Genomic DNA, 23691 nt, shown 5'->3' with positions numbered 1-23691 from the left:
ACATACACACTAGAGTTGGCCAAGAAAAAGAACATGTTCCCAACAAATGCCCATAGAACCATAAAAGAAAACAGGCCTCAGAAATCTCTCTGTTACCCAGCACCTAGTGGCTCAAAGGGTCTCTTGCTTCCATCCTGTCCTTACCATTCCCAGAGACACCACTGAAATGTCTTGCCTTTACCCTCTCATGCTTGGACTATGGTGGTAACTTCCTAACTGGTTTTCCAATCTCCATCATCATTCTGGCCCCACCCCAATTGGCACCCAACCTGCACACAAATCACCATGTGGTTTTCCTGGCATCCTGTCATTCCTCTGGACATGAAAGGCTTTGTTGTCTCCCAGGGTTAGATAGGCTAGTATTTGGAGGTCAAATGGGCTACTTTTTGGACACCCCAGTGTAGCAATCAGGGGTGTTCCGTGGACAGGACTCACCCCAACTCTCAGACCCTCCCCTCACTTGCCTCCCCACATATTGCACTCCAGGCAGGTCAGCCTGCTCCTTGCCTTTCTTCCACCCTCTTCCTTCCTTGAATGCCCTTCTGGCTTTTCTATCTTATCCTTCAAGCCCAGCTTACTTCGAGTGTCCTAGTGTCCCTCTCCTCTGTAAAACCTTCTCTGAGCACTGGTGGATTCAGCAGTTTCTGCTGCCTCTAAGCATTGATGGGGATGCATCTGGCTGTGACTGGATGGCCTAGTTTTGTTAATATATTTTTGTTTCCATATACCTTGTCTCTTCAAACAGATCATAAACTCAAGGAAAATGACAATGTCTTTTTTTCTGCTGCTTAAAACACACAACTTTATTGATGACATAAAAATAAAGTCTCAAATGTATAAACATAAGTCCACACAAAGGACCAAAGATTACCTTACTTATGAAGAATCAGCTCAGTTTCTGCTCATGAAGCATACTAAAAATATCTCAATCCAGACAAGATAAAAATCAACACATGTATTTTCAGTACAAGTTTGGATTCATTTGGTGCTCATAAAATGGCCCATCTATAGACCATCATAGATAACATCAGTTTTGAAGTTATAACACAACTTACAATGTGCATCACTTCCAGGCTACAAAACCAAAATATTACTCGAATGTGTGTAGGAACATATATCCAATTAGAGTTTGTTTATTAATAGCTCAACTTTTTCCTTCACCTCTGGGTCACTGCATTCTGCTGCTAAGGCTCGAAGTTTTTTGGCACAGGCTTTAGGTCGTTGGAATAGGAAATAAAGAGAATTTTTACTGAATTTGTCCTGGGTAAATGTTTTTGATCTTCTTTTAAAATGGTAATTTATATTCTCAAATAGTGAAAGAGCATTAAGAATATTCTCTTTTGTCTCTTTCTTGCTAAAAATATTAATCAGTGTTGTTGGTGCATTGGCAATGAGCAAGTCTTTTGTCATAGATGGATTTTTAGAGAAATTCACAAGCATTCCCAAAACATGATCTTTAGTTTCTCCACTTCCCACAGTTAACAAACGAAGAAATTCTGAAATATAATTTGTAACCATATGCTGATATTCACTAGTAATAGTCAGGTGCCTTATCAATCTTAGTCCAGCCAGCTGCACATTTGAGTTCAAGGGATAGGTGACAGTATCTTCACAAACTTGGTTTAAGTATGTTTTAACCTTTCTATGGTTTTCGGCAGCCACTGAGATGTTATTCAGTGCATTTAAAGCTTTCTGCCTAACACTAGGGTAGGGATTACTCAGCAAGCCTTCAATAACTGAGATTCCCCCAACATTACGAACAATTTCATGGGAATAAGGATAATCAGCACTGTTATATAGGGCATTAGTGGCTATTTCATGAACAGAAGGATCTTCAGTCATCTCAATCATGCAAATGAGTTTTTCAAGATCTCGTGGATCCATATTAGCTTCACGTTTACAGCGGCAGGACCAGGGCCGCATTTTTTCCCCAGACTTGCCATTCTTTCTATACTCATCTTCACCCAGAAAGCCCTCATTTTGTTGAGTAAACTTAGTTTGCGACCAGATCATGGCTCCATCCCAAGGCCCCATTCCCGCCCCAGGGACCATGGATGGATATATACCTCTTGACTCAGCGGACTTTTTGCCTTTAGCATTAGGTGCAGATTTGTCTTCATTTCTGTTTTCATTACCAGTACAGAACCAAGTCCTTAGATCAAATCCATCAGCAGCCTCAAATTTATTGTCAATGCTGGCCTTATCCCCAGCTCCAGACTCAAAATTAACATCTTTTCCACTCTTGGATGTGAACTCACTACTGTTCTCACTCTCAGCCCAAAACAGGGACCTTAAACTGATCTCCTCAATATCAGGGCTGGATGATCTACTTAGCTCATCTTCATCTACATCCCTAGACCAAGTCCAAGATGGTATGCCAGCTTCTTCTTCAGCCCCAAACCTAGACCCTTTAATTGTTACATCTTCATCCCAGGGCCAAGACCCCAATCTGGCTTCAGCCCCAGCCTCAGCTCCAGCCACTGCCCCACCCTCAGCCCCAGCCACTGCCCCGGCCTCAGCTCCAACCTCAGCTCCAGACTCAGCCCAGGCCTCAGCTCCAACCTCAGCTCCAGGCTCAGCCCAGGCCTCAGCCCCAACATCAACCCCAGCCCCAACCTCAACCCCAGCCCCAACCTCAGCCCAAGCCCCAACCCTGGTCTCAGCCCAGGCCTCAGCCCCAGCCTCAGGCCCAACCCTGGCCTCAGCCCAGGCCTCAGCTCCAGCCTCAGCTCCAACCCCGGCCTCAGTCCAGGCCTCAGCCCCAGTCTCAGCTCCAGTCTCAGCCCTGGCCTCAACCCCAGCCTCAGCCCCAGTCTCAGCGCCAATCTCAGCCCCAGCCTCAGTCCGAGTCTCAGCTCCCATCTCAAATCCAGCCTCTGCCCAGGTCTCAGCCCGGGTCTCAGATCCAGCCTCAGTTCCAGCCTCAGCTCTGGTCTCAGATCCAGCCACAGCCCAAGCCTCAGCTCCAGTCTCAGTTCCAGCCACAGCCCAGGTCTCAGCTCCGGTCTCAGTTCTGGCCTCAGCCCCAGTCTCAGTTCTGACCTCAGCACTGGCCTCAGCCCCAGCCTCAGCCCTGGCCTCAGCCCAGGCCTCAGCCCTGGTCTCAGCCTCAGCCTTAGTCCTGGTCTCAGCCCAGGTTTCAACCACAGCCTCAGTTCTGGCTTCAGCTCCAGCCTCAGTTCCAGTCTGAGCCCCAGCCTCAGTCCCGGCATCAGCCCTGGCCTCAGCCCCAGCCTCAGCTGTGGCCTCAGTCCTGGCCTCAGCCCCAGCCTCAGCCCTAGCCTCAGCTGTGGCCTCAGTCCTGGCCTCAGTCCCAGCCTCAGCTCCAGCTTCAGCCCTGGTTTCAGCCCCAGCCTCTGATCTGGCCTCAGCTCCAGCCTCAGTTCTGGCCTCAGCACCAGCCTCAGCCCCTACAGAGGAACCTACATAAGCTGCCTCCTCAGATCTGATCCAGGACCCAATACTGGCCTTGTTCTCATCCACCAACTCAGAATTATTGATAATCTCTTCCCCAGTTCTTGATGTGGATTCAATACTTGACTGATGCTTACAATCAGACCTGGCCACAATAACAGCCTCTTCCCCTGTCCAACACCAAGAACCTATAAAGGCCTCACTCCCAGGCCCAAACCAGAATCCTTCATTGGCCTCTACCTCAGCACTAACCAAGAATCTTCCACTGGCCTGGTCCTCAGACTTAGCCCAAGACCCTCCACTGGCTTGGTCCTCAGAGCCCAGCCTAGAGCCTCCACTAGCCTCATTCCCAGGCTTAGACACAGCCCAGGATTCTCCACTGGTCTGATCCCCAGCACCAGCCCAAGAAGCTCCTCCACTAGCCTGATCCTCAAATCCAGATTTAGAGCAGACAACAGTCTGATCCCCAGGCCCAATCCATGATCCTCCACTGACCTGACTCACGGTGGCAGCCCAGGATCCACCACTGGACTGGTCTGTGGGACCTGATATAGACCCTCCAATTACATGGCCACCAGCTCCAACCCAGGAACCTCCTCCATTAGACTGATCCTGAGACCCTGGTCTGGATCCTCCACTAGTCTGATCTCCAGCACCAGCCCAGAATCCTCCTCCAATGGCCTGATTCTCAAATCCAGGTTTGGAACAACTACCAGACTGATCCCCAGCCATAGCCCAGGACATTCCACTGACCTGACTCCCAGTGCCAGCCCAGGACACAACACTAGACTGGTTCATGGGCCCTGGTCTGGACACTCCGACATCTTGACTACCAGCCACAACCCAAGACCCTGTTACATTGGTCTGACTCCCAGTGTAAGCACAGTACCATCCACTGGTCTGGTCCCCAGTACCAACCCAGGAATTTCCACTGGACTGACCTCCAGACCCCAGGCTAGATCCTCCACCAGGCTGGTCCCCAGAATTAGCCCAGCATCCTGCTGCATTGGTCTGGTCCTCAAATATAGGATTTGCCCCACCAGCAGCCAGGTCCCTAACCCCAACCTGGGACTCTCCACTGGTCTGGTCCACAGCCCCAACCAAGAACCCTCCACTGATTTGATTCCCTGAATCTGCCCAGGATCTTCCACTGGACTGATCCTCAGGCCCTGACTTGGACCCTCCACCAGCCTGGGCAATAGCCCCAGCCCAAGAACCTTCATCACTGGCCTGATTCTCAAAACTAGGCTTAGATCCACCACCAGATTGATCACTACTTCCAGTCCAGGACCCTCCAATGGCCAGGTTCCTAGTGCCAGCCCAAGACCCACCACTGGACTGATCTGCGGGCCCTGGTGTAGATCCTCCACCAGCCTGGTCCCCAGTGCCAACCCAGGATGCACCACTTGGGTCTACAGGCCCAAGCCTGGGCCCTCCACTGGCTTGATCTGCAGTATCAGCCCAAGACCTTCCACTGGACTGGTCCTCAGGTCCCAACCTGGACTCTCCACTAGCCTGGACAACAGCCCCAGTCCAGGACCCTTTTTCACTGGCCTGATCTTCAAATCTAGGCTTGGTCTCACCACTGGACTGATCACCAGTCCCAGCCCAGGACCCTCCAGTGGCCTGGTCCATGGCCCCAGTCCAGTAACCAATACTAACTATATTTCCAGCTCCAGCCCAAGACACCGCACTAGCCTGATTATCAGCCACAGTCCAGGACCCTCCAGTAGCCTGATCCACAACCCAGGAAACACCAGTGGCCTGGCCTGCAGGCCAAGACCCCTCACTGACCTGACCAACAACCCAGGGCCCTCCAATGGCCTGATTCCCAGAGACAACCCAAGACCCCCCACTGGTCTGGTTCTCAGCCCCAGTCCAAGACCCTCCAAAGGCCTTGTTCTGAGCCTCTACCCAGGAACCACCACTGGCTTTGTCCACAGCCCAGGACCCCTCACTAGCCTGACCCCCAGCCCAGACTCCTCCACTGGCCTGATCCCCAGCTCCTACCCAAGATGCAACAGCAACCTCATTCTCAGCCCTAGCTCCAGCCCCAGCCCAGGACTTAATGCTGGTCTCATCACAGGCCACAGCCCAGGAACTGACAACACCAGCCTTATCACTAGCCCCACTCCAGGACCCAATACTGGCTTCATTCTCATCATCAGCCCAGGACACACTATTTTCCCAGTCTCCATCCATGGCCTGAAACCTAAATTTGATCCATCGCTCAGCAGCAATCCAATCCTCTACACCAATTCCATTCCAGTAGTAGTCATGAATATTAGGCTGAGTCCTTCTGCAAGCCTGAGAGTCTATCCCACCTTCACTCTCAGATGTGGGCACAGCCTCAGACTCAGGCTTTGCATAGACTTCATCTTTTGCTATGGTTTCTGCTTCAGAATTGGACACAGCTTTTTCCCTTGCACCAAGCAAGGCCTCATCTTGGGAACTGGCCACAGTTTGGGGCTGAGCAGAGCTCTTTATACTTGTCTTGGCCCCTGCTTTAGTCACAGTATTGGAATTGCCCCTGACCTTATTCCTGGCACCAAGCAAGGCCTCGTTTTGGGAGCTGGCCATAGCCTGGGGCTGGGAAGACCCCGTTGTACCTGCCCCAGTCGCTGTCTTAGGCACAGCACTAGAATGGCCCCTGACCTTATTCCTGGCACCAAGCAAATTCTCACCCTGGGAATTAGACACAGCCTGGGGCTGGGCAGAGCCTGTTGTATCTGCCCCAGTCTCTGCCTTAGGAATAGCATTGGGATTGCCCCTGACCTTATTCCTGGCACCAAGCAGGTTTTCACTCTGGGAACTGGCCACAGCCTGGGACTGGGCAGAGTCTCTTGAATTTGCCCCAGCCTCTGTCTTAGGCACAATATTGGAATTGCCCCTGATCTTATTCTTGGCACCAGATAAGGCCTCACCCTGGGAACTGGCCACAGCCTTGGGATGGGCAGAGCCCATTGTACCTGCCCCAGCCTCTGGCTTAGACATAGCAGTGGGATTGCCCTTGACCTTAGTCCTGGTACCAGTCAAGCATTCACCCTGTGAATTGGCCACAGCCTGGGGATAGGCAGAACTCACCCCAGCCTCTGCCTTAGGCACAGCATTGGAATTACCCTTAACCTTATTCTTGGCACCAGGCAAGGCCTCATTCTGGGAATTGGCTACATTTGGGGGCTGGGCAGAGCACACTGTATCTTGCCTGACCCCTACCTTAGGCACAGCATTGCGATTGCCCCTGACCTTATTCCTGGTACTAGGCAAGGTCTCACCCTGGGAATTGGCCACAACCTGGGGCTGAGCAGACCCTGTTGCATCTGCCCCAGCCTCTACCTTAGGCACAGCATTGGTATTGCCCTTTACCTTATTCCTGATACCAGGCAAGGCCTCATTCTGGGAAGTGGTCACAGCCTGGGACTGGGAAGAGCCCATTGTACCTTCCACAGTTCCTGCCTTAGGCACAGTGTTGGAGTTGCCTTTGACCCTATTCTTGGCACCAGGTAGGGTCTCACCTTGCAAATTTGCCACAGTTTGGGGCTGACCACAGGTCCTCTGGTCTGTCTTAGACCCTGCTCTGGAAATGGCATTAGAATCACTACTACCATCAACCCTGGAATCATGCAAGGCCTCAGCTTGGGTCTTGATCCCAGCCTGAGGCTGTACACAGGTTTTCATGTCTGTCCCAACCCCTGCTTTACATTTGGCTTTGGCTTTGCCCCTTGTCTTACCTCTAGTAATAGGTAAGGTTTCACCCTGGCTCTGGGCAGTAGCCTCAGCTCCTTCCTTAGACATGGTATTGGCATTGCCCTTAGCCTTGATTCTTCCATCAGGCAAGACATCACCCTGGACATTGGCCACAGGCTGAATCTGGGTACAAGACAACATATCCATCCCAGCCCCCGCCTTAGCCATGACATTGGGATCACTTCTGGTCTTATCCCTGGTATCAGTCAAGGCTTCAACCTGTGAATTGGTCCTCGTGTTTGTTCTGGCCACTGCTTTAGCCATGGCATTGGGATTGGCTCTACCCTTAACCTTGGCATCAGGTATGGCCTCAACCTGAGCAGTGGATACAGCTTGTACCTGAGCAGTAGCCCTCATGTCAGCTCCAGTCATTGCCTTAGATATGACATTGGAATTTACCCTGCCATCAACCCTGGCACCAGATGTTGCTTCAGCCTGTTTTTTGGCCATAGTCTGAGACTGTATTATACAAGCTTTCATATCTGCCTCTATCTCTGTTTTACACATGGCATTGTCATCACCCCTGTCAATAACCTTTGCCCCAGGCATGGCTTCAGCCTGTGTCTGGGGAGCAATTTGGGGCTGGAAAGAAGCCTTTGTGTCTACCCCAGAGCCTGCCTTACACAGGATTTTAAGATTACCCTTGTCCTTATCCCCAGCACCAGGCATGTCATCATCTTGGACCTTGGCCACAGCCTGAGACTGTGCACAGAACTTCATGTCCACTTCAGCCTCTGCCCTGGATGTGCCATTGAGATTTTCCTTAGCATCAACTGTGGGATCAGGCCTAGCCTCAGAATGAGTTTTAACCACACTCACAGTCTCTTCCAGGGTTCTTGTCTTGGTTTCAGCCACAATTCCAGCCTTGTTCATGGTCCCAATCTTGACCATTTCCTTGGTCACTGCCAAGACCTCACTCTGTGTCACCATTACTTTGTTAATCTCTGTCTCTTTTTCAGCCAATGTACGAGCTTCAGCTTTGGTCTGGGTCATTGTTTCTTTCTTGGCCTCTGACCTGGCAACCGCTGCCCAAGCTTTAGCCTTGGTCTGGGTCACTGCCTCTTTCTTCACTAGTCCCCCAGCCTCAGCATCAGTTTGGGTCACTGCCTCTTTCATGGCCACTTCCCTAGCTGTGGCATTGGCCTCAGTCAGAGTCACTACCTCTGTCATGATCAGTGTTCCAACCACTGATTTGGCCTCAAATTCAGTCTCTGTCTCTGCCTCAGCCATTGCCTTGGACTGAGAGTTGGCTTTGGGTCTGGATATAGCAGTGACCTGGGCCTCTGCTTCAGCCCCAAGCCCACCTCCTGCTCCAGTTTCTGCTCCAGTCATGGCCTTGGGTCTAGTCTCAGTCTCTGCCCCAGCCAAGGCTTCACTCGTGGCCAAGGTCTGGTTCTGTACCCCAACCACAGTCTCCATCTTGACTTTGGACCCATTTCTGGCAAGTCTCCTCTCATTCTGAGCTCTTCCCTTGGTTAATCTGTAAATGTAGTAGCAGGTGCCAGCCCAGATCACCAGTCCTGCAGTTGCCCAGCCCACTTCCTGAATGCGGCCCATGTAATAACCCCTGCTGAAGGCACGAACAAGGTACAGGGGGGCTCACTCGGGCTGAGGAAAGAACGTGATAGGTCTGGATGTAGGCCTGTGATGGTGCTGGTCTTCAGCCACTACAGTTGCCACTGGTGGTAGACCTAGAAGTGAAGGAAGGAAATAAACTAAAATTTCTCTTCCAATTCTATTGTATCATACAGCTGGATATACAGAGGAACAGGAAAAGGTAGAAATTATGTGTTTGGTGGGAGAAGAGGATAATTAGCAAACTTTCCATCCCTTATTTCACCCTCTTCCCACCTTCCACAATGCCCAACAATTTTCCCCTGAGGTACTTCCATATACCAGGAAGGATGATGGGAAGGTTGATAATGAATGGGAGAAACTGAGAAGCCTCCAGACTTTAACTTTTACTAGACCTACTCTGGTCACAGTTCCCACAGGTCCCCACTTCCATACCAACCTGTACTGATCCAAAGAATTCCCCTCCTCTTTCCTTTTCTTTCTTGGTGATACACCCTAAAGTAGATACATAAATTCATGAGATCTTTGGACCTAAAGACAAACAGAGAGACACAGGGAGTGACATACAGGAATAGAGAGTTTGTTTTTTGGGGGAGGTTTATTTGTTTGTTTTCTTACCAGGGATTGAACCCAGGAGCACTGACCCACATCCCTAGACCTTTTTATATAGATTTCTTTTTTTTTTTTATTTTGATACAGGGTCTTGCTAAATTGCTGAGGCTGACTTTGAACTTGCAATCTTCCTGAGCTTCTGGGATTACAGGCATGTGCCACCATGCCTGGCAAGAATTTGTTCTTAATGGGACAAGAATATCAACTCCCTCAGATCACTTCACTCCCCCCAGGGGTTGTCACACTCTTTTCGAATTAAGGTGAGGGTTCAAGGTTAATGGCAGAGGTAGGTAAAGATAACTGAGAAAGGGAGGGATTAAGGATCCTCTAGACCAGACACTGGTCCTTATTGGATGCACACTGGTCTCCACTAACCCATCCTAGAAGTTGACCCAGCCAATCCTCACCTTCTTACCAGTCTATACTGATTGGAGACAATTTTCTTCTTGTTTCTTTGTTTCCAGTTATCTCAAGCCCTGTAGCAGACGTGCAGATAGATCTATAGATAAGTGAACACACAGGAGATAATGAAGACTAAGTGCTTGGTAGAAAAGACAGACATTTTAATTCCTGACCCCAATGCTTGCCTATAAGAGCCCAGGTCTAGTTTACTAAGGTGTCTTATCTTGTGTTCCCCTACTCAAGTCTTCTTAGTCACACCATAGCCACCCTCGCCCCAATATTCTTACTGTTTCCTGCACTAAAATCAATAGGGCATATGCTATCACTGTAGAAAGCAGGCAGAGTGTAGAAAAGTCAGAAAGACCCTCCAATGAGACTCTCTCAAGTCTCAAAAACCTGCTTAGCCCATCCTTTCTTGTCATCCCCATGCACTGCCCACATTCACACTAACCTCCATGGTTATGGGCCAGTCTCTTTCTCTTGTTTCTAGAGGTAAATAGGCCTACTGTAAGCCTATGAGAAGACCTAGGAACAGAGACAAAAAAGGAGGGTGAATGTTGAATATTTGTGACATCCTAACATCTAACATATGGGTTGTTGTGTCTGCCTTTCTGAGAGACAGCCATTTCCTAGCAGGCAGAACCTAGAGCTTTCCTAGCACTGTAATGCATAAAGTATAAAAGGGAGACAAGTAAAGAAAAAAGGGGAAAGATAGAAGCAACTTATTTTAAAACCACCTGTAGCATTCTAGGGACACCCCCAAAAGTCCTCCATTTCCTTCACCAAGATAGTCAGGAAGGCAGAGGTATCTGTAAAACTGCAGTATGGTGGAAGAGATTCAGGGCCCCAGGCCCCATGACTATAGAACCACAGCCTACTGCCTTCTGCTTCCCCTAAAACCCATTTTGAGGAGTCTCTAGCAGAAGATACAGGTGTGGGGGAGGGCTTTTGCTTCTGCAAAATCATTATCCTTTCCCCCAAAGACTATCTCAAAAAAATAGTAATGTTCTTTGATAAAATCCATATTTTTTGACATTAACTGAAGTACAAATAAAAGCATCTGTAGAAAAGTTCGCTGTCTTTATTGGTCTTCAATACAAAATATAAGTTAAAAGTCCCAAGCTTGGTAAAGAAACACAATTTAGGGAAAGTTGCCTACATCCCAATCAGATAGCAGCGCCTAAATGCTTATCATGGAATTCATATAGAATTTCACAGACGGTGCCCGTGCTCACACTAACCTCCATAGATCCTGTGCAGTTTTCTCCTCTCCTTCCCTCGCCTCACCACAAACAGTGCCACACCGAACTATTGTCAGAAAGAGAAGCAATGAGTGCTTAGAACAGCACACAGGCCACAGACCCCAGTACTCGCCTTTCCGGATTCTGGAACACGATTATCAAACGTCCCTCCCCTCGCTCAGACACCACCCCTACCAACCCAGCCGTCCAGTCACTAAGGCCCACCATTTTCTTTACAAACGCCACCGTGGCGCGTCCCTTCCTCTGAGATGATCAGGAAGCCTGCGGGCATGTGCGGTCAGTGATTAGAATTAGAAAGGATGGACATCTAGTTCTGTATTTCCCTCTTGAGACACTCTCCCCACCAGCCACCCTGTCAAAGCTCATGGTTCCCCTGAACAGATTTAGATGGGGGTAAGGACACTCGGGAAAATCAGAGGCAGAGGCTCCTTGAACTTGAGCCAGCACAGACACCTCTTTGGCCGGTCCCTGCACCGCAGACGGTTCGGCAAGCAGCTGCTGGCCTGGCGGCGGCGCGCGGCCCAAAAACCCTTACCTGCTCCGCTTTCCCCGGGCCTGATGCTAGCCCGCCATGCGCAGGGCAGCGGGGAGCTGGTAGCCAGACGAGAGTGACGACTGCACCCTGGGCTGCGTCGCTCTGCAGCTCCGGGTCACGTGAGGGCCGCGCGTCATCGCTGGCTCTCCTCCCCACAGACCCCCACCCGCCGGCAGGCAGTCAACAAGACCCCCTTCCTCAAGCACAGACAACCCCCACCTCCGGTCTCTGCGCGGCGCCTCTGTGCGCACAACCCTGTCACTCATCTCTGTCCTCTCCAATCTGAGAGCCCACAAGTGGCATCACCGCCTTGCGGTTGGAGTTTACCGGTCTCTTGTTGCCAGGGTGGGTCTTTACCCCCACCCCCACCCTCACCCAATTCCAGGCCTTGGTTGTAGCCTTTTCTGCATCTTCGAGGAATCCTTTCTTTTCCTGGTATGCTAAAAGATCAATGCTCCCCACCCACCTCCTACACAACCTGCCCTAGCTTAGTACCTACAGCGCCAGCACCAAATTGCCTAGAGAAGGAGGTGCCTGAAAGGAAAGCAGAGTGAAAGTAAAGCCTTAACTTTCTTTTATATATTCCTTTTTTTTCCTTTTACTATCACTTTTTTTTTTGTAATGGGAAAATGCAGTAAAGTCATTTTCATTCGACATAAAAAAAATATTCAGGTTGTAAAAATAACACGAGACATTCGTTTATACTATTTTGTGCCACTTAAAAATGTTTTCTACTTGGTATAAACTCTTTCACAGGTTTCAAAACAGACTAGTGTTATTGACATTTTAAATAAAAAATTCCTAAATCAGCACATTTTTCAATATGATCTATACATTAATCTTTGGAAAGACATTTGATTTCTAATCTTGACAGTTTTACAAAAAAATTATTTATAATTTTTTAAAGTTCTAGCTGAATATATGGTTTCCTGTCTGAGAACTTTTTCAGAGATGATTCCTAAATGATTTAATGAAGACTCAATTCCTCAAGAACCCAGTGCCTTACAAACTAGTGACATCACAGATTAACTGTCTTTCCGTTAAAGGGTCTTTGTTTGGATTTTACATAAGTGTGTAATCAAATCAGTCTCACCACACCCATAAAAAGACCAACTGCTAACACATGGATGGAAAGGAGGCTCAACAGGTGGAATTTTCATTCCATCATGACATTAATGAGATGTCTGAAATCTGCCATCCACATACTATCACCATAGCATTGACCAGTGTTCATAATGGTGGTGAGGGTCTGTGGATGACTGTGAATCACCTCGGATCCTGAACAATGGCCAGGAGAAAGAAGTATTTTCACTCACTGTACCACCCGCCCAAGACCCTCAGAATAATTCCAGAACTCAGGGACAAAGAATGTAGAAGTTAGTCTGCAGACACCCACCTGTCCCTGCTGGGAATCATACTCTAAATATAGACCCTCCAGGCAGCCTTTTTCTTAGAATGTTGAAATATGACACCCCAGCCAGCCAGAGGCCCTCCCTATGAGGGGGCCTGCTGTGCAGGAGGCCCTTTTGGAAGGGGAGCCAGGGAGCCCAAGATGCTATAAGACCTTACAAATGTCTTTTCAGAACTTAAATTGATAAATTGATGGCATAAAATTCTAAAATCTTGGTAGTGTTAAAAAAAAAAAAGAAACCATAGCATTGGATGTCAAGGGCTAATTTTTAATGTAAAAACTCCCAGCCAGCACAGTTGCTCACACCTGTAATCCTAGGGGCTCAGAAGGCTGAGTTAGAAGGATTGCAAGTTCAAAGTCAGCCTCAGAAACTTAGGGAAGCCCTTAGTGAGACTAAAAACTAAAAAAAAAAAAAAAAAAAAAAGGCTAGGGATGCGGCTTAGTGGTTAAGCACCCCTGGGTTCAATACCTAGTACAAGGTAAAAAATACTCTCACAAATCATTAATAAAATGATAACCCAATAGAAAAATGTGCTAAAGATATGAACAGATTTGTTCACAGAGAACAAATGACCGATAAGCATTTGAAAAGATACTCAGCTCCAAAGAAATGCAAATCAAAACAACTACATCTTACTATGTTTCAGCTATTAGTTTGTTAAAACTTAGAAATTGAATAATTTTGTTGACTGGTTTGTGGAGAAATGTTCACTCATGCACTCTGTTAGATGCAGATGTTCTAATTCAATATTTTATAGGGCAATTTGGCACAATGTATTAAATGATAAACAAAATATCCTACTAATTCTTGGACCCAGCATTTCTTTTTTCCTGCTGCATTATATTATACATAACTGTTGCATTCATTATGTCATATTTGTACATACACATTACATACTTCCCCTGTACCTTCCCTTTCCCTCCCATCCTGATTCCCTTGCTCTGTTCTACTGATCTCCCTTCTATAATGATGATAATTTTAACTAGTTCTTTATAATTTTATATATCACTGTGGTATATTCATACATGCACATAGCATAATTTGGTACATTTCATTCCCTAGTACTTGCCCATGCCCTCCCTCTTCCTTACCCCTCTCAACCTACTTCCTCTACTCTGTTGATGTCCCTTCTAATTACCTTCTAGTTATATCCCCTTACCCTTCCCCCACCCCTCCCCTTCTCCCTCTCCCTCTCCCTCCCCCCCCATTCATTTGACCCCTGACTTCTTGAATCTGGCTTATTTCAATTAGCATGATATTCTCCAGTTACAACAATTTGCCAGCAAATGACATAATTTCATTCTTCTTTATGGCTGAGTAAAACTATATTTTCTTTTCCATTCATCTGTTCATGGGCAAGTAGGCTGGTTCCATAACTTGTCTGTTGTGAATCATGCTGCTATAAACATTGGTATGCATGTTTCACCATAGTATGCTGATTTTAGTTGTTTTGGATAAATACCAAGGACTGGAATATCTGGGTCAAATAGTGGTTCCATTCCTAGTCTTTTGAGGAATCTCCATACTGCTTTCCAAAGCGGCTGTACTAATTTTCACTCCCACCAACAATGTATAAGTATACTCATCCAAATCACATACATCCTGTCTAGCAATTATTGTTAGTTGTATTCTTGATGATAGCCATTGTATTTGGAGTGAGAAGGAATCTCAGTGTAGTTTTGATTTGCAGTTTTCTGATTGCTAAAGATGTTGGGCATTTTTTCATATATTTGTGGGCCATTTGTGCTGTTTCCTTTGAGAAATGTTTGTTTAGTTCACTTGCCTATTTGTTGACTTGGGTGTGGTTTTTTGATATTAACTTTTTTTAAATTCTTGTATATTCTGGATATTAATCCTCTGTCAAAAGAGTAGCTGGCAAAGATTTTCTCCCATTCTGTAGACTTTCTCTTCACAATCTTGTTTCCTTTGCTGTGCAGAAGTTTTTTAAATTTGATGACATCCAATTTATTAATTCTTGGTATTATTTCCTGAGCTTTAGGAGTCCTACTGAGGAGCTCATTGACTACACCTATAAGTTGGAGTGTTGCCCCTATGTTTTCTTCTAACATGTGTAAAATTTCTTGTCTAATCCCTAGGTTTTTGATCCGCTTAAAGTTGACTTTTGTACAAGCTAAGAAGGATTCGGTTTCATTCTTCTAAACATGTATATCGAGTTTCCCAACAACATTTGTTTAAATAAGGCTGTCTTTTCTCCAATGTATGCTTTAATACATTTGTCAAAAATCAGATGATTTTATATGTGTGGATTTGTGCCTGTGTCTTCTATCTATTCCATTGGTCTATGTGTCTGATTTTGTGCCAGTACTATAGCTCTGTAGTACAATTTGAAATTGGCTATTGTGATGTCTTTGACACTGCCCATTTTGCTCAGAATTGCTTTGGTTATTCTGAGTTTTTTATTCTTCCATGTGAATTTTAGGACTGCTTTTTTTCCTAGTCTGTGAAGATTGTCATTGGTATTTTGAAGAGGATCACATTGAATCCTGTACATCACTTCTGGTAATATAGCTATTTTAACAATATTAATTCTGACTATTCATGAACACAGAAGGTCTTTCCTTCCCCTAGTATCTTCTTCAATCTCTTTTTTCAGTGTTTTGTAATTTTCACTTTAGTGGCCTTCCACCTCTTTGGTTAGATTTATTTCTAGGTATTTTTGAGGCTATTATGAATGGAATTATTTTCCTGATTTCTTTTTCAATAGATTAATCATTGGTGCATAGAAAAGATATTGATTTTATATGATGATTTTGTATCTTGCTACTTTGCTTAATCTGTTTATCAGTGCTAGAAGTCTTCTGGTAGAATTTTTAGGATCTTCTAAGAAGAATGTATTATACTCTAAGATTCAAACCAAGAAAAAACACTAGCATTGCTTTGACTCCATTATCATCATCCAAATCACAGTTATGTCCCCAGTGTTATAAGTTTGGTGAGTTGAATCCTTTTTATACATTATATATGCGTGTATGTCTTATTAAAATATAAAATAGGATCATATTTGGTATTCTGTTTTGAAACTTATATTTTCATGTAAAAATATGCTTCAGTGAGTTAGACATGTCAGTATATTTAAAGCTTTGTTCTTTTAACTGCTGCATGATATTCAATAGTTTGATTGTGATATTTTTTATTTACACACCTACCCCAACTGATGAACATAAAATTGTTCTGGGTCTGAGGTTAATAAAAATAAGCCTTCATTAAACAGCCTGGTATATACAACTTGGCCCATGGGTAAGAAATTGTTTTAGGATATCCTACCTGTAAATAGACTTGTTTGATTAAAGGAATAAGATTTTATAAATTTAATACTGCCAAAAGACGGATATGAGATCATACATAGTTAATGGATATAGTGTTTTAAGTTCTTCTCCACTCTTTCCTCATAATCATCACATCCTTATCACTTCTGTTCTCTCCCTGTCCACTATTTGAAATTATAAACCTTCTGCAAACTTGGTGGTTTTATTGTAGGCAATAACTGATCATATTATTTCTGTTTAGTGTGATAATTAACATTGTAGACATCATAGTAGGAACTATTTTGTTTAAAACTGTATGTTGTTTGCATTTGTTGTTGTCATTATTTTCTTCCCCTAAACATGAGGTACTAGAAACCTTCAGGGACACTATAAATCCATAGGATAGAAACTCTACTGACTCAGATCCATACTGTAAGATGGGTAGACTCACAAACAACATGAAAAAGCAAGGGAACATATTGTCCCAAATAAATCAAGATACTCCAATAACAGGATCCATCAACACCACAGTGGAAGAAATGTCAGAGAAGGAGTTTAGAATGTCCATAGTTAAACTGATCTGTGAAGGAAAGGACAGTATAAGAAATTAAATCAAAGAAAAAATACAGGAAGTGAAAGATCACCTCAATAAAGAGGCAAAGATTCTGAAAAAAAAGCAGAAATCCTCAAAGGAAACAATAAACCAAATTAAAAATTCAATAGAAGGCATCACCAACAGATTTGAGCACTTGGAAACAGAACCTCAGGCAATGAAGACAAAATATATAATCCTTATTAAAATAGAGTTGACCACAGAGAGAAGTTGTTAAGAAACCATGAACAGAACTTCCAAGAAGTATAGGATAACATGAAAAAAATTTAAGATTTATCAGGATAGATGAAGGTACAGATATACAAACCAAAGGAATACACAATCTTTTCAGAAAATTTCCCAAACCTAAAGAATGAAATGGAAAATCAAATACAATAGGTTGGGGCTGGGGTTATGGCTCTGTGGTACAGTGCTTGCCTAGCATATGTGAGGCACTTAGTTTGATTCTCAGTGCTGTGCATAAAAAAAAAATAAAATAAAGGTCCATCAACAACTAGAAAAATATTTTTTAAAAATACAAGAGGCTTACAGGACTCCAAATACACAAAATTGCAGCAGACCCACACCAAGACACATTATAATGAAAATGCCTAACAAACAGAATAAGGACAGAATTTTAAAGGCTGCAAAGAGAAAAATATGAGATTATGTGCAGGGGGAAACCAATTCAGATCTCAGCTGATTTCTCAACCCAGACCCTCAAAACTAGAATATCCTTGAATAACATATACCAAGCTCTGAAAGAAAATGGATGCCAACCAGGAATTCTATACCCAGCAAATTTAAGCTTCAGATTTGAAGATAAAATAAAAACTTTCCATGATAAACAAAAGTTAAAGGAATTTGCAACTAGAAAGCCTGAAGTATAAAACATACTCAATAAAATATTTCATGAAAAATAGAAGTGAAAACAAGCAAAGGTAGGAACCCCCTAAAAGAAAAGTGGCTTGATGGAGAAATAGATTCAAATTAAAAAACAGAAGTAAATCAAAATGACAAGGAATAAAAATAATTTCTCAATAATAACATTGAATGTAAATGGACTAAACCCATCAATCAAAAGACATAGACTTGCAAATTGCATTAAAAAACAAGACCCAACAATGAACTGTCTCCAAGAGATTGACCTCATAGGCAAAGATGTACACAGACTGAAGGTGAAAGGATGGGGAAAAAAAACATGTCATTCACATGGATTTTGTAAGCAAGCAGGGGTGTCTATCCTCATATCAGATAAAGCAGACTTTAAGCCAAAGCTAATCATAGGGACAAAGAAGGCCATTTTATACTGCTCAGGGGAATTATACATCAACAAGATATAACAATTGTAAATATGTATGCTTCAAACAATGGAGCATCTATGTACATCAAACAAACCCTTCTCAATTTCAAGAATCAAATAGACCATAGCACAATAATACTAAATAACTTTTACATGCCTCTGTCACCACTGGATAGATCCCCCAAACAAAAACTAAATAAAGATGGGGCTGAGGCTGTAGCTTTGTGGTAAAGTGCTTTCCTTGCATGTGTGAGGCACTGGGTTCAATCCTCAGCACTACATAAAAATACATACAGATACTGTGTGTTCATCTACAACTAAATAAATATTTTTAAAAAACTAAATAAAGAAGCTATAAAAGTTTAAAAAATACAATTGATAATTAGGCTTAACATATATAGAATATCTCATTCATCAATGACTGAATACTCTTTCTTCTCAACAGCACATGGATCCTTCTCTAATATAGACCATGCTATGTAAGCTTCACATATGTTGGCATATAAATGTAATATTACCTTAATATATTTTAGCATCTGAAGGGTTATTGTAATAGCTCCCTTTTCATTGATATTAATTTTTGTGTTCCTGCTTTTTTCTTGATTAGACTTGTTCATTTTTTATCAAATTTTAGCTGTATTATTTTTTCCCTATTTCATATATTTCTGCTCTTACTCTTATTTTTTCCTTCCTAATTTGAAAATAGTTTGATTATATTCTAGATTCTTTTAGATAGAAGTACATTAGGTTATAAATGTTCATCTGAGTTCTGTTTCATCCCAAAGATCCTGATATTTTAAGCTTTTATTATCACTTAGCTCAAAGTCCTTTTTATTTACTTTTCTTGTGCTTTCTTCCCTGACCTCTGAGATATTTATAAGTGTTTGATTTAGTTTTGAAATAGTTGACGTGTGGGGGTGGGGTTCTATATATCTTAAGGTGATTGATTTCTAATATAATAAATAATGAAGGAAACACAGTCTGCATGATTTCAAATTCAACAAAAAGTAATGGAAATGCCTTTTATATTGATTGTGTTTACATACATGTAAAAATTGATAAGATTGCATACTTCAAATATGTGCTATTTATTATACTTCAATTTTACCTCAATAAAGCTATGGGAAAAAAAACAAATGACAGAATTTCATCCTCTTTATCACTGAATAATAGTCATGTGTGTGTGTGTGTGTGTGTGTGTGTGTGTGTGTGTGTGTATGTGTACCACACTTTCTTTATTCATTTATACATTGATGGACATTTAAGTTGATTCTATATGTTGGCTATTATAAATAGTGGTGCAATAAACATGGGAATGCTGATGCCTCTTTGCCAAACTGATTGTATTTTATTTGGATATTAATCCAGTAGTGGGATTGCTGGATCATATGATAATATTACTGCTAGTTTTTTAAAGGGAATTCCATACCATTTTTTCATAATGGATGTACCACCAATTGTGTATGTATAAGAATCCTTGTCTCCTCACATCCTCTACAGCATTTGTTTTTCTGCTATAATTATAATATCTAATGTTGTTTATTGTCTTTTTTTTGATCCAAATTGACAAAATTTCTTCTCAAATAATAAGTTCAGTTTATATCAATCAATTGTACTCTGATATTTTTTTCTTGCTTTTATTCTTTTTTGTTTTTTTTTTAATTTTTTAATTGATTTTTAAAAATAAATGACAGCAGAATGCATTACAATTCTTATTATACATATACAGTACAATTTTTCATATCTCTGGTTGTATATAAAGTATGTTCACACCAGTTCATATATTCATACATATACTTTGGATAATGATGTCCATCACATTCCACCATCCTTGCTAACTGCCTACCCCCTCCCTTTCCCTCCCATCCCTCTGCCCTACCTAGAGTTCTTCTATTCCTCCCATGCTCCCCCTCCCTACCCCACTATGAGTCAGTCTCCTTATATCAGAGAAAACATTCAGCATTTGTTTTTTGGGGATTGGCTAACTTCACTTAGCATTATCTTCTCCAATGCCATCCACTTACCTGCAAATACCATGATTTTATTCTCTCTTGTTGCTGAGTAATATTCCAGTGTGTATATATGCCACATTTTTAAATCCACTCATCTACTGAAGGGCATCTTGGTTGGTTCCACAGTTTAGCTATTGTGAATTGTGCTGCTATAAACATTGATGTGGCTGTGTCCCTGTAGTATGCTGTTTTTAAGTCCTTTGAGTATAGGCCGAGGAAAGGGATAGCTGGGTCAAATGGTGGTTCCAGTCCCAGCTTTCCAAGGAATCTCCATACTGCTTTCCATATTGACTGCACCAATTCGAAGTCCCACCAGCAATGTATAAGTGTACCTTTTTTCCCCACATCCTTGCCAACACTTACTGTTGTTTGTCTTCATAATAGCTGCCATTCTGACTAGAGTGAGATGATATCGAAGAGTAGTTTTGATTTGCATTTCTCTCATTGCTAGAGATGATGAACATTTTTTCATATATTTGTTGATTGATTATATATTCTCTTCTGAGAAGTGTCTGTTCAGGTCCTTGGCCCATTTATTGATTGGGTTATTTGTTTTGTTTTGTTTTGTTTTGTTTTTTGGTGCTTAGCTTTTTGAGTTTTTTAAATACCCTAGAGATTAGTGCTCTATCTGATGTGTGAGGGGTAAAAATTTGCTCCCAAGATGTAGGCTCTCTATTCACCTCACAGATTGTTCTTTTGCTGAGAAGAAACTTTTTAGTTTGAATCCATCTCATTTATTGATTCATGGTTTAAATTCTTGTGCAATAGGAGTCTTATTAAGTAAATTGGGGTCTAATCCCATAGGATGTACATTAGGGCCTACTTTTTCTTCTATTAGACACAGAGTCTCTGTTTTAATTCCTAGGTCCTTGATCCACTTTTAGTTGAGTTTTGTGCATGATGAAAGATAGGGGTTTGATTTCATTTTGTTGCATATGGATTTCCAGTTTTACCAGCACCATTTGTTGAAGAGGCTATCTTTTCTCCAATGCATGTTTTTGGCACCTTTGTCTAATATAAGATAATTGTAAATTTGGGGGTTAGTCTCAGTGTCCTCTATTCTGTACCATTGGTCTTCTAGTCTGTTTTGGTGCCAATACCATGCTGTTTTTGTTACTTTAGCTCTGTAGTATAGTTTAAGTTCTGGTATAGTGATGCCATTTGCTTCACTCTTCCTGCTAAGGATTGCTTTAGCTATTCTGGGTGTCTTATTTTTCCAGATGAATTTCAAGAGTGCTTTTTCTATTTCTATGAGGAATGCCATTGGGATTTTGATCGGAATTGCATTAAATATGTATAGTGCTGTTGGTAGTATGGCCATTTGATAATATTAATTCTGCCTATCCAAGAGCAAGGTAGATCTTTCCATCTTCTAAGGTCTTCTTTGATTTCTTTCTTTAGGGTTCTGTAGTTTTCATTGTATAGATATTTCACCTCTTTTGTTAAGTTGATATCCAAGTTGTTTTTTTTTCCTTTGAGGCTACTGTAAATGGGGGTAGTTTTCCTCATTTTCCTCTCAGAGTATTTGTCACTGATATACAGAAATGCCTTTGATGCATGGGTGTTGATTTTATAACCTGCTACTTTGCTGAATTCATTTACTAGTTCTAGAAGTTTTCTGGTGGAGCTTTTTGGGTCTTCTAGGTTTAGAATCATATTGTCAGCAAATAGTGCTAATTTAAGTTCTTCATTTCGTATATGTATCCCTTTAATTTCTTTCATCTGTCTAATTGCTCTGGCCAGTGTTTCAAGAAGTATGTTCAATAGAAGTGGCAAAAGAGGGCATTCCTGTCTTGTTCCAGTTTTTTGAGGGAAGGCCTTCAATTTTTCTCCATTTAGAATGATGTTGGCCTGGGGATTAGCACAGATAGCCTTTACAACATTGAGATATGTTCCTGTTATCCCTAATTTTTCTAGTGTTTTGAACATAAAGGGGTGCTGCGTTTTGTCAAATGATTTTCCTGCATCTATTGAGATGATCATATGATTCTTATCTTTGAGTCTATTGATGTGATGAATTACATTTATTGATTTCCATATGTTGAACCAACCTTGCATCTCTGGGATAAATCCCACTTGATCATGGTGCACAATCTTTTTGGTATGTTTTTGTACTCAATTTGCCAGAATTTTATTGAGAATTTTTGCTTTTAGTCTTTTTGATAACAGTCATTCTAACTGGGGTGAAGTGATATTTAATTGTTGTTTTGATTTGCATTTCCCTGGTGGTTCGTTCGTTAAAATTTTTTTTCATTGGACACTTGTGCATCTTCTCTGGAGAAATTTCTATTCAAGTCTTTTGTCCATTGGAGTTACAAAATGCCCTGAAGAGTCAAAGCAATCATGAGCAAGTATGTATAGATTAACTTGGGGAATAAGTAAAATCTTGGTAATAAGTTTTGTTTTTTGTTTTTTGTTTTTTGATTTTTTGATAGAGAGAGAGTGAGAGAGAGAAACTTTTTTTTTTGTAGATGGACACAACATTTTAATGCACTTTTCTATTTTACACTGTTTGTAATTTGTCACTTCTATAATGGTGTTGTTTGGTTCTGGTTTGTTCTTTAGTTTGCAACCCCCCTTTTATCTAATTCTGCTGGCTTTTTAAAATATATTTTTTTAGTTGTCAATGGATCTTTTATTTTATTTTATTTGTTTATTTATTTATTTATATGTGGTACTGAGGATCAAACCCAGGGCCTCACACATGCTAGGCAAGTACTCTACCACTGAAGCTACAACTCCAGCCCTAATTCTGCTGTTTTTACATCTCATCTTTGACCTCTTGTCTTACTAAATCCATATTCTTATTAAGTTGTTCTGTAGCTTAAAATACTTGTTGGAAATTTACATCTCTTTGACATATTTTTCTTCTGGTTTATGTTCTCTGTCTGTTTTTTAAGTTGTAGTTGGACATAATACCTTTATTTATTTTTATGTGGTGCTGAGGATTGAAATCAGGGCCTCGCGTGTGCTAGGCCAGTGCTCTACTACTGAGCCATAACCCCAGCCCCTGTTTTTGTCCTTTACATATTGAATCTAACATACTCCTTCTGAGAGGTGAAAGCAAGTTTAAGAGTGTGGCCACACTATACTACAATGCCCAGCTTTGGACTCTCCTATTTCTTTACTTAACTGTGACGTTTTTGAAGTTTTTTTTTTTTTTTTAAAGGCGGGGGGGGGGAGGGGAGAGAGAGAGAAAGAGAGAGAGAGAGAATTTTTTATTCATTTCTTAGTTATTGGCGGACACAACATCTTTGTTTGTATGTGGTGCTGAGGATCAAACCCTGGCCACACGCATGCCAGACCAGCGTGCTACCGCTTGAGCCACATCCCCAGCCCTTTTTGAAGTTTATGTCATTGGAACATTACCCCTTTCCATGTTTGGTTTCTGCTGGTGATCTTCACTGAATTCCTACTAGATGTTTGCTACTTTTTTTCCTTGCCTTTTATTAAATAATAGGAGAGATACTATTTGGTGGTTTCTGTCCTGTATTCTAACACAGAAGCTTCCTCTGATCCATTTTTTTAGTTCTATATTGCTCATATAAGAAAAAGTTAC

At 42.5% G+C, this 23691-nt stretch overlaps 2 protein-coding genes across 8 annotated transcripts in view; both read right to left on the bottom strand.

Moving 5' to 3' along the window:
* Positions 1-8106, bottom strand: part of Armcx1 (armadillo repeat containing X-linked 1) — a 33241-nt gene extending 25135 nt beyond the window's left edge. The window contains exon 1 of the mRNA XM_078034494.1: positions 7981-8106. The gene's annotated coding sequence lies outside the window, so the exon portion shown is untranslated. The remainder of the gene's footprint in view (positions 1-7980) is intronic.
* The window catches only part of Armcx4 (armadillo repeat containing X-linked 4), a 57134-nt gene continuing 33969 nt past the window's right edge, over positions 527-23691 (bottom strand). For 2 of the 7 annotated variants that reach the window (XM_040283465.2, XM_078034489.1), the window contains exons 2-6: positions 10992-11058; positions 10202-10275; positions 9756-9847; positions 9176-9267; positions 527-8852 (exon numbers count right to left, since the gene is read on the bottom strand). In XM_040283465.2, coding sequence (XP_040139399.2) covers positions 1123-8718 — 7596 coding nt within the window. In that variant the 5' untranslated portion in view covers positions 8719-8852; positions 9176-9267; positions 9756-9847; positions 10202-10275; positions 10992-11058 and the 3' untranslated portion in view covers positions 527-1122. Of the gene's footprint in view, positions 8853-9175; positions 9268-9755; positions 9848-10201; positions 10276-10991; positions 11059-11547; positions 11939-23691 lie in introns of those variants that run through there. The other 5 variants (XM_013365382.4, XM_040283470.2, XM_013365383.4 and 2 more) reach the window with 5 other exon arrangements.

This window comes from Ictidomys tridecemlineatus, chromosome X (genome assembly GCF_052094955.1).
Source record: "Ictidomys tridecemlineatus isolate mIctTri1 chromosome X, mIctTri1.hap1, whole genome shotgun sequence".
Lineage (NCBI taxonomy): Eukaryota > Metazoa > Chordata > Mammalia > Rodentia > Sciuridae > Ictidomys > Ictidomys tridecemlineatus.
Note: the sequence above shows the minus strand (reverse complement) of the source record. Positions and strands in the feature narration are given on the sequence as shown.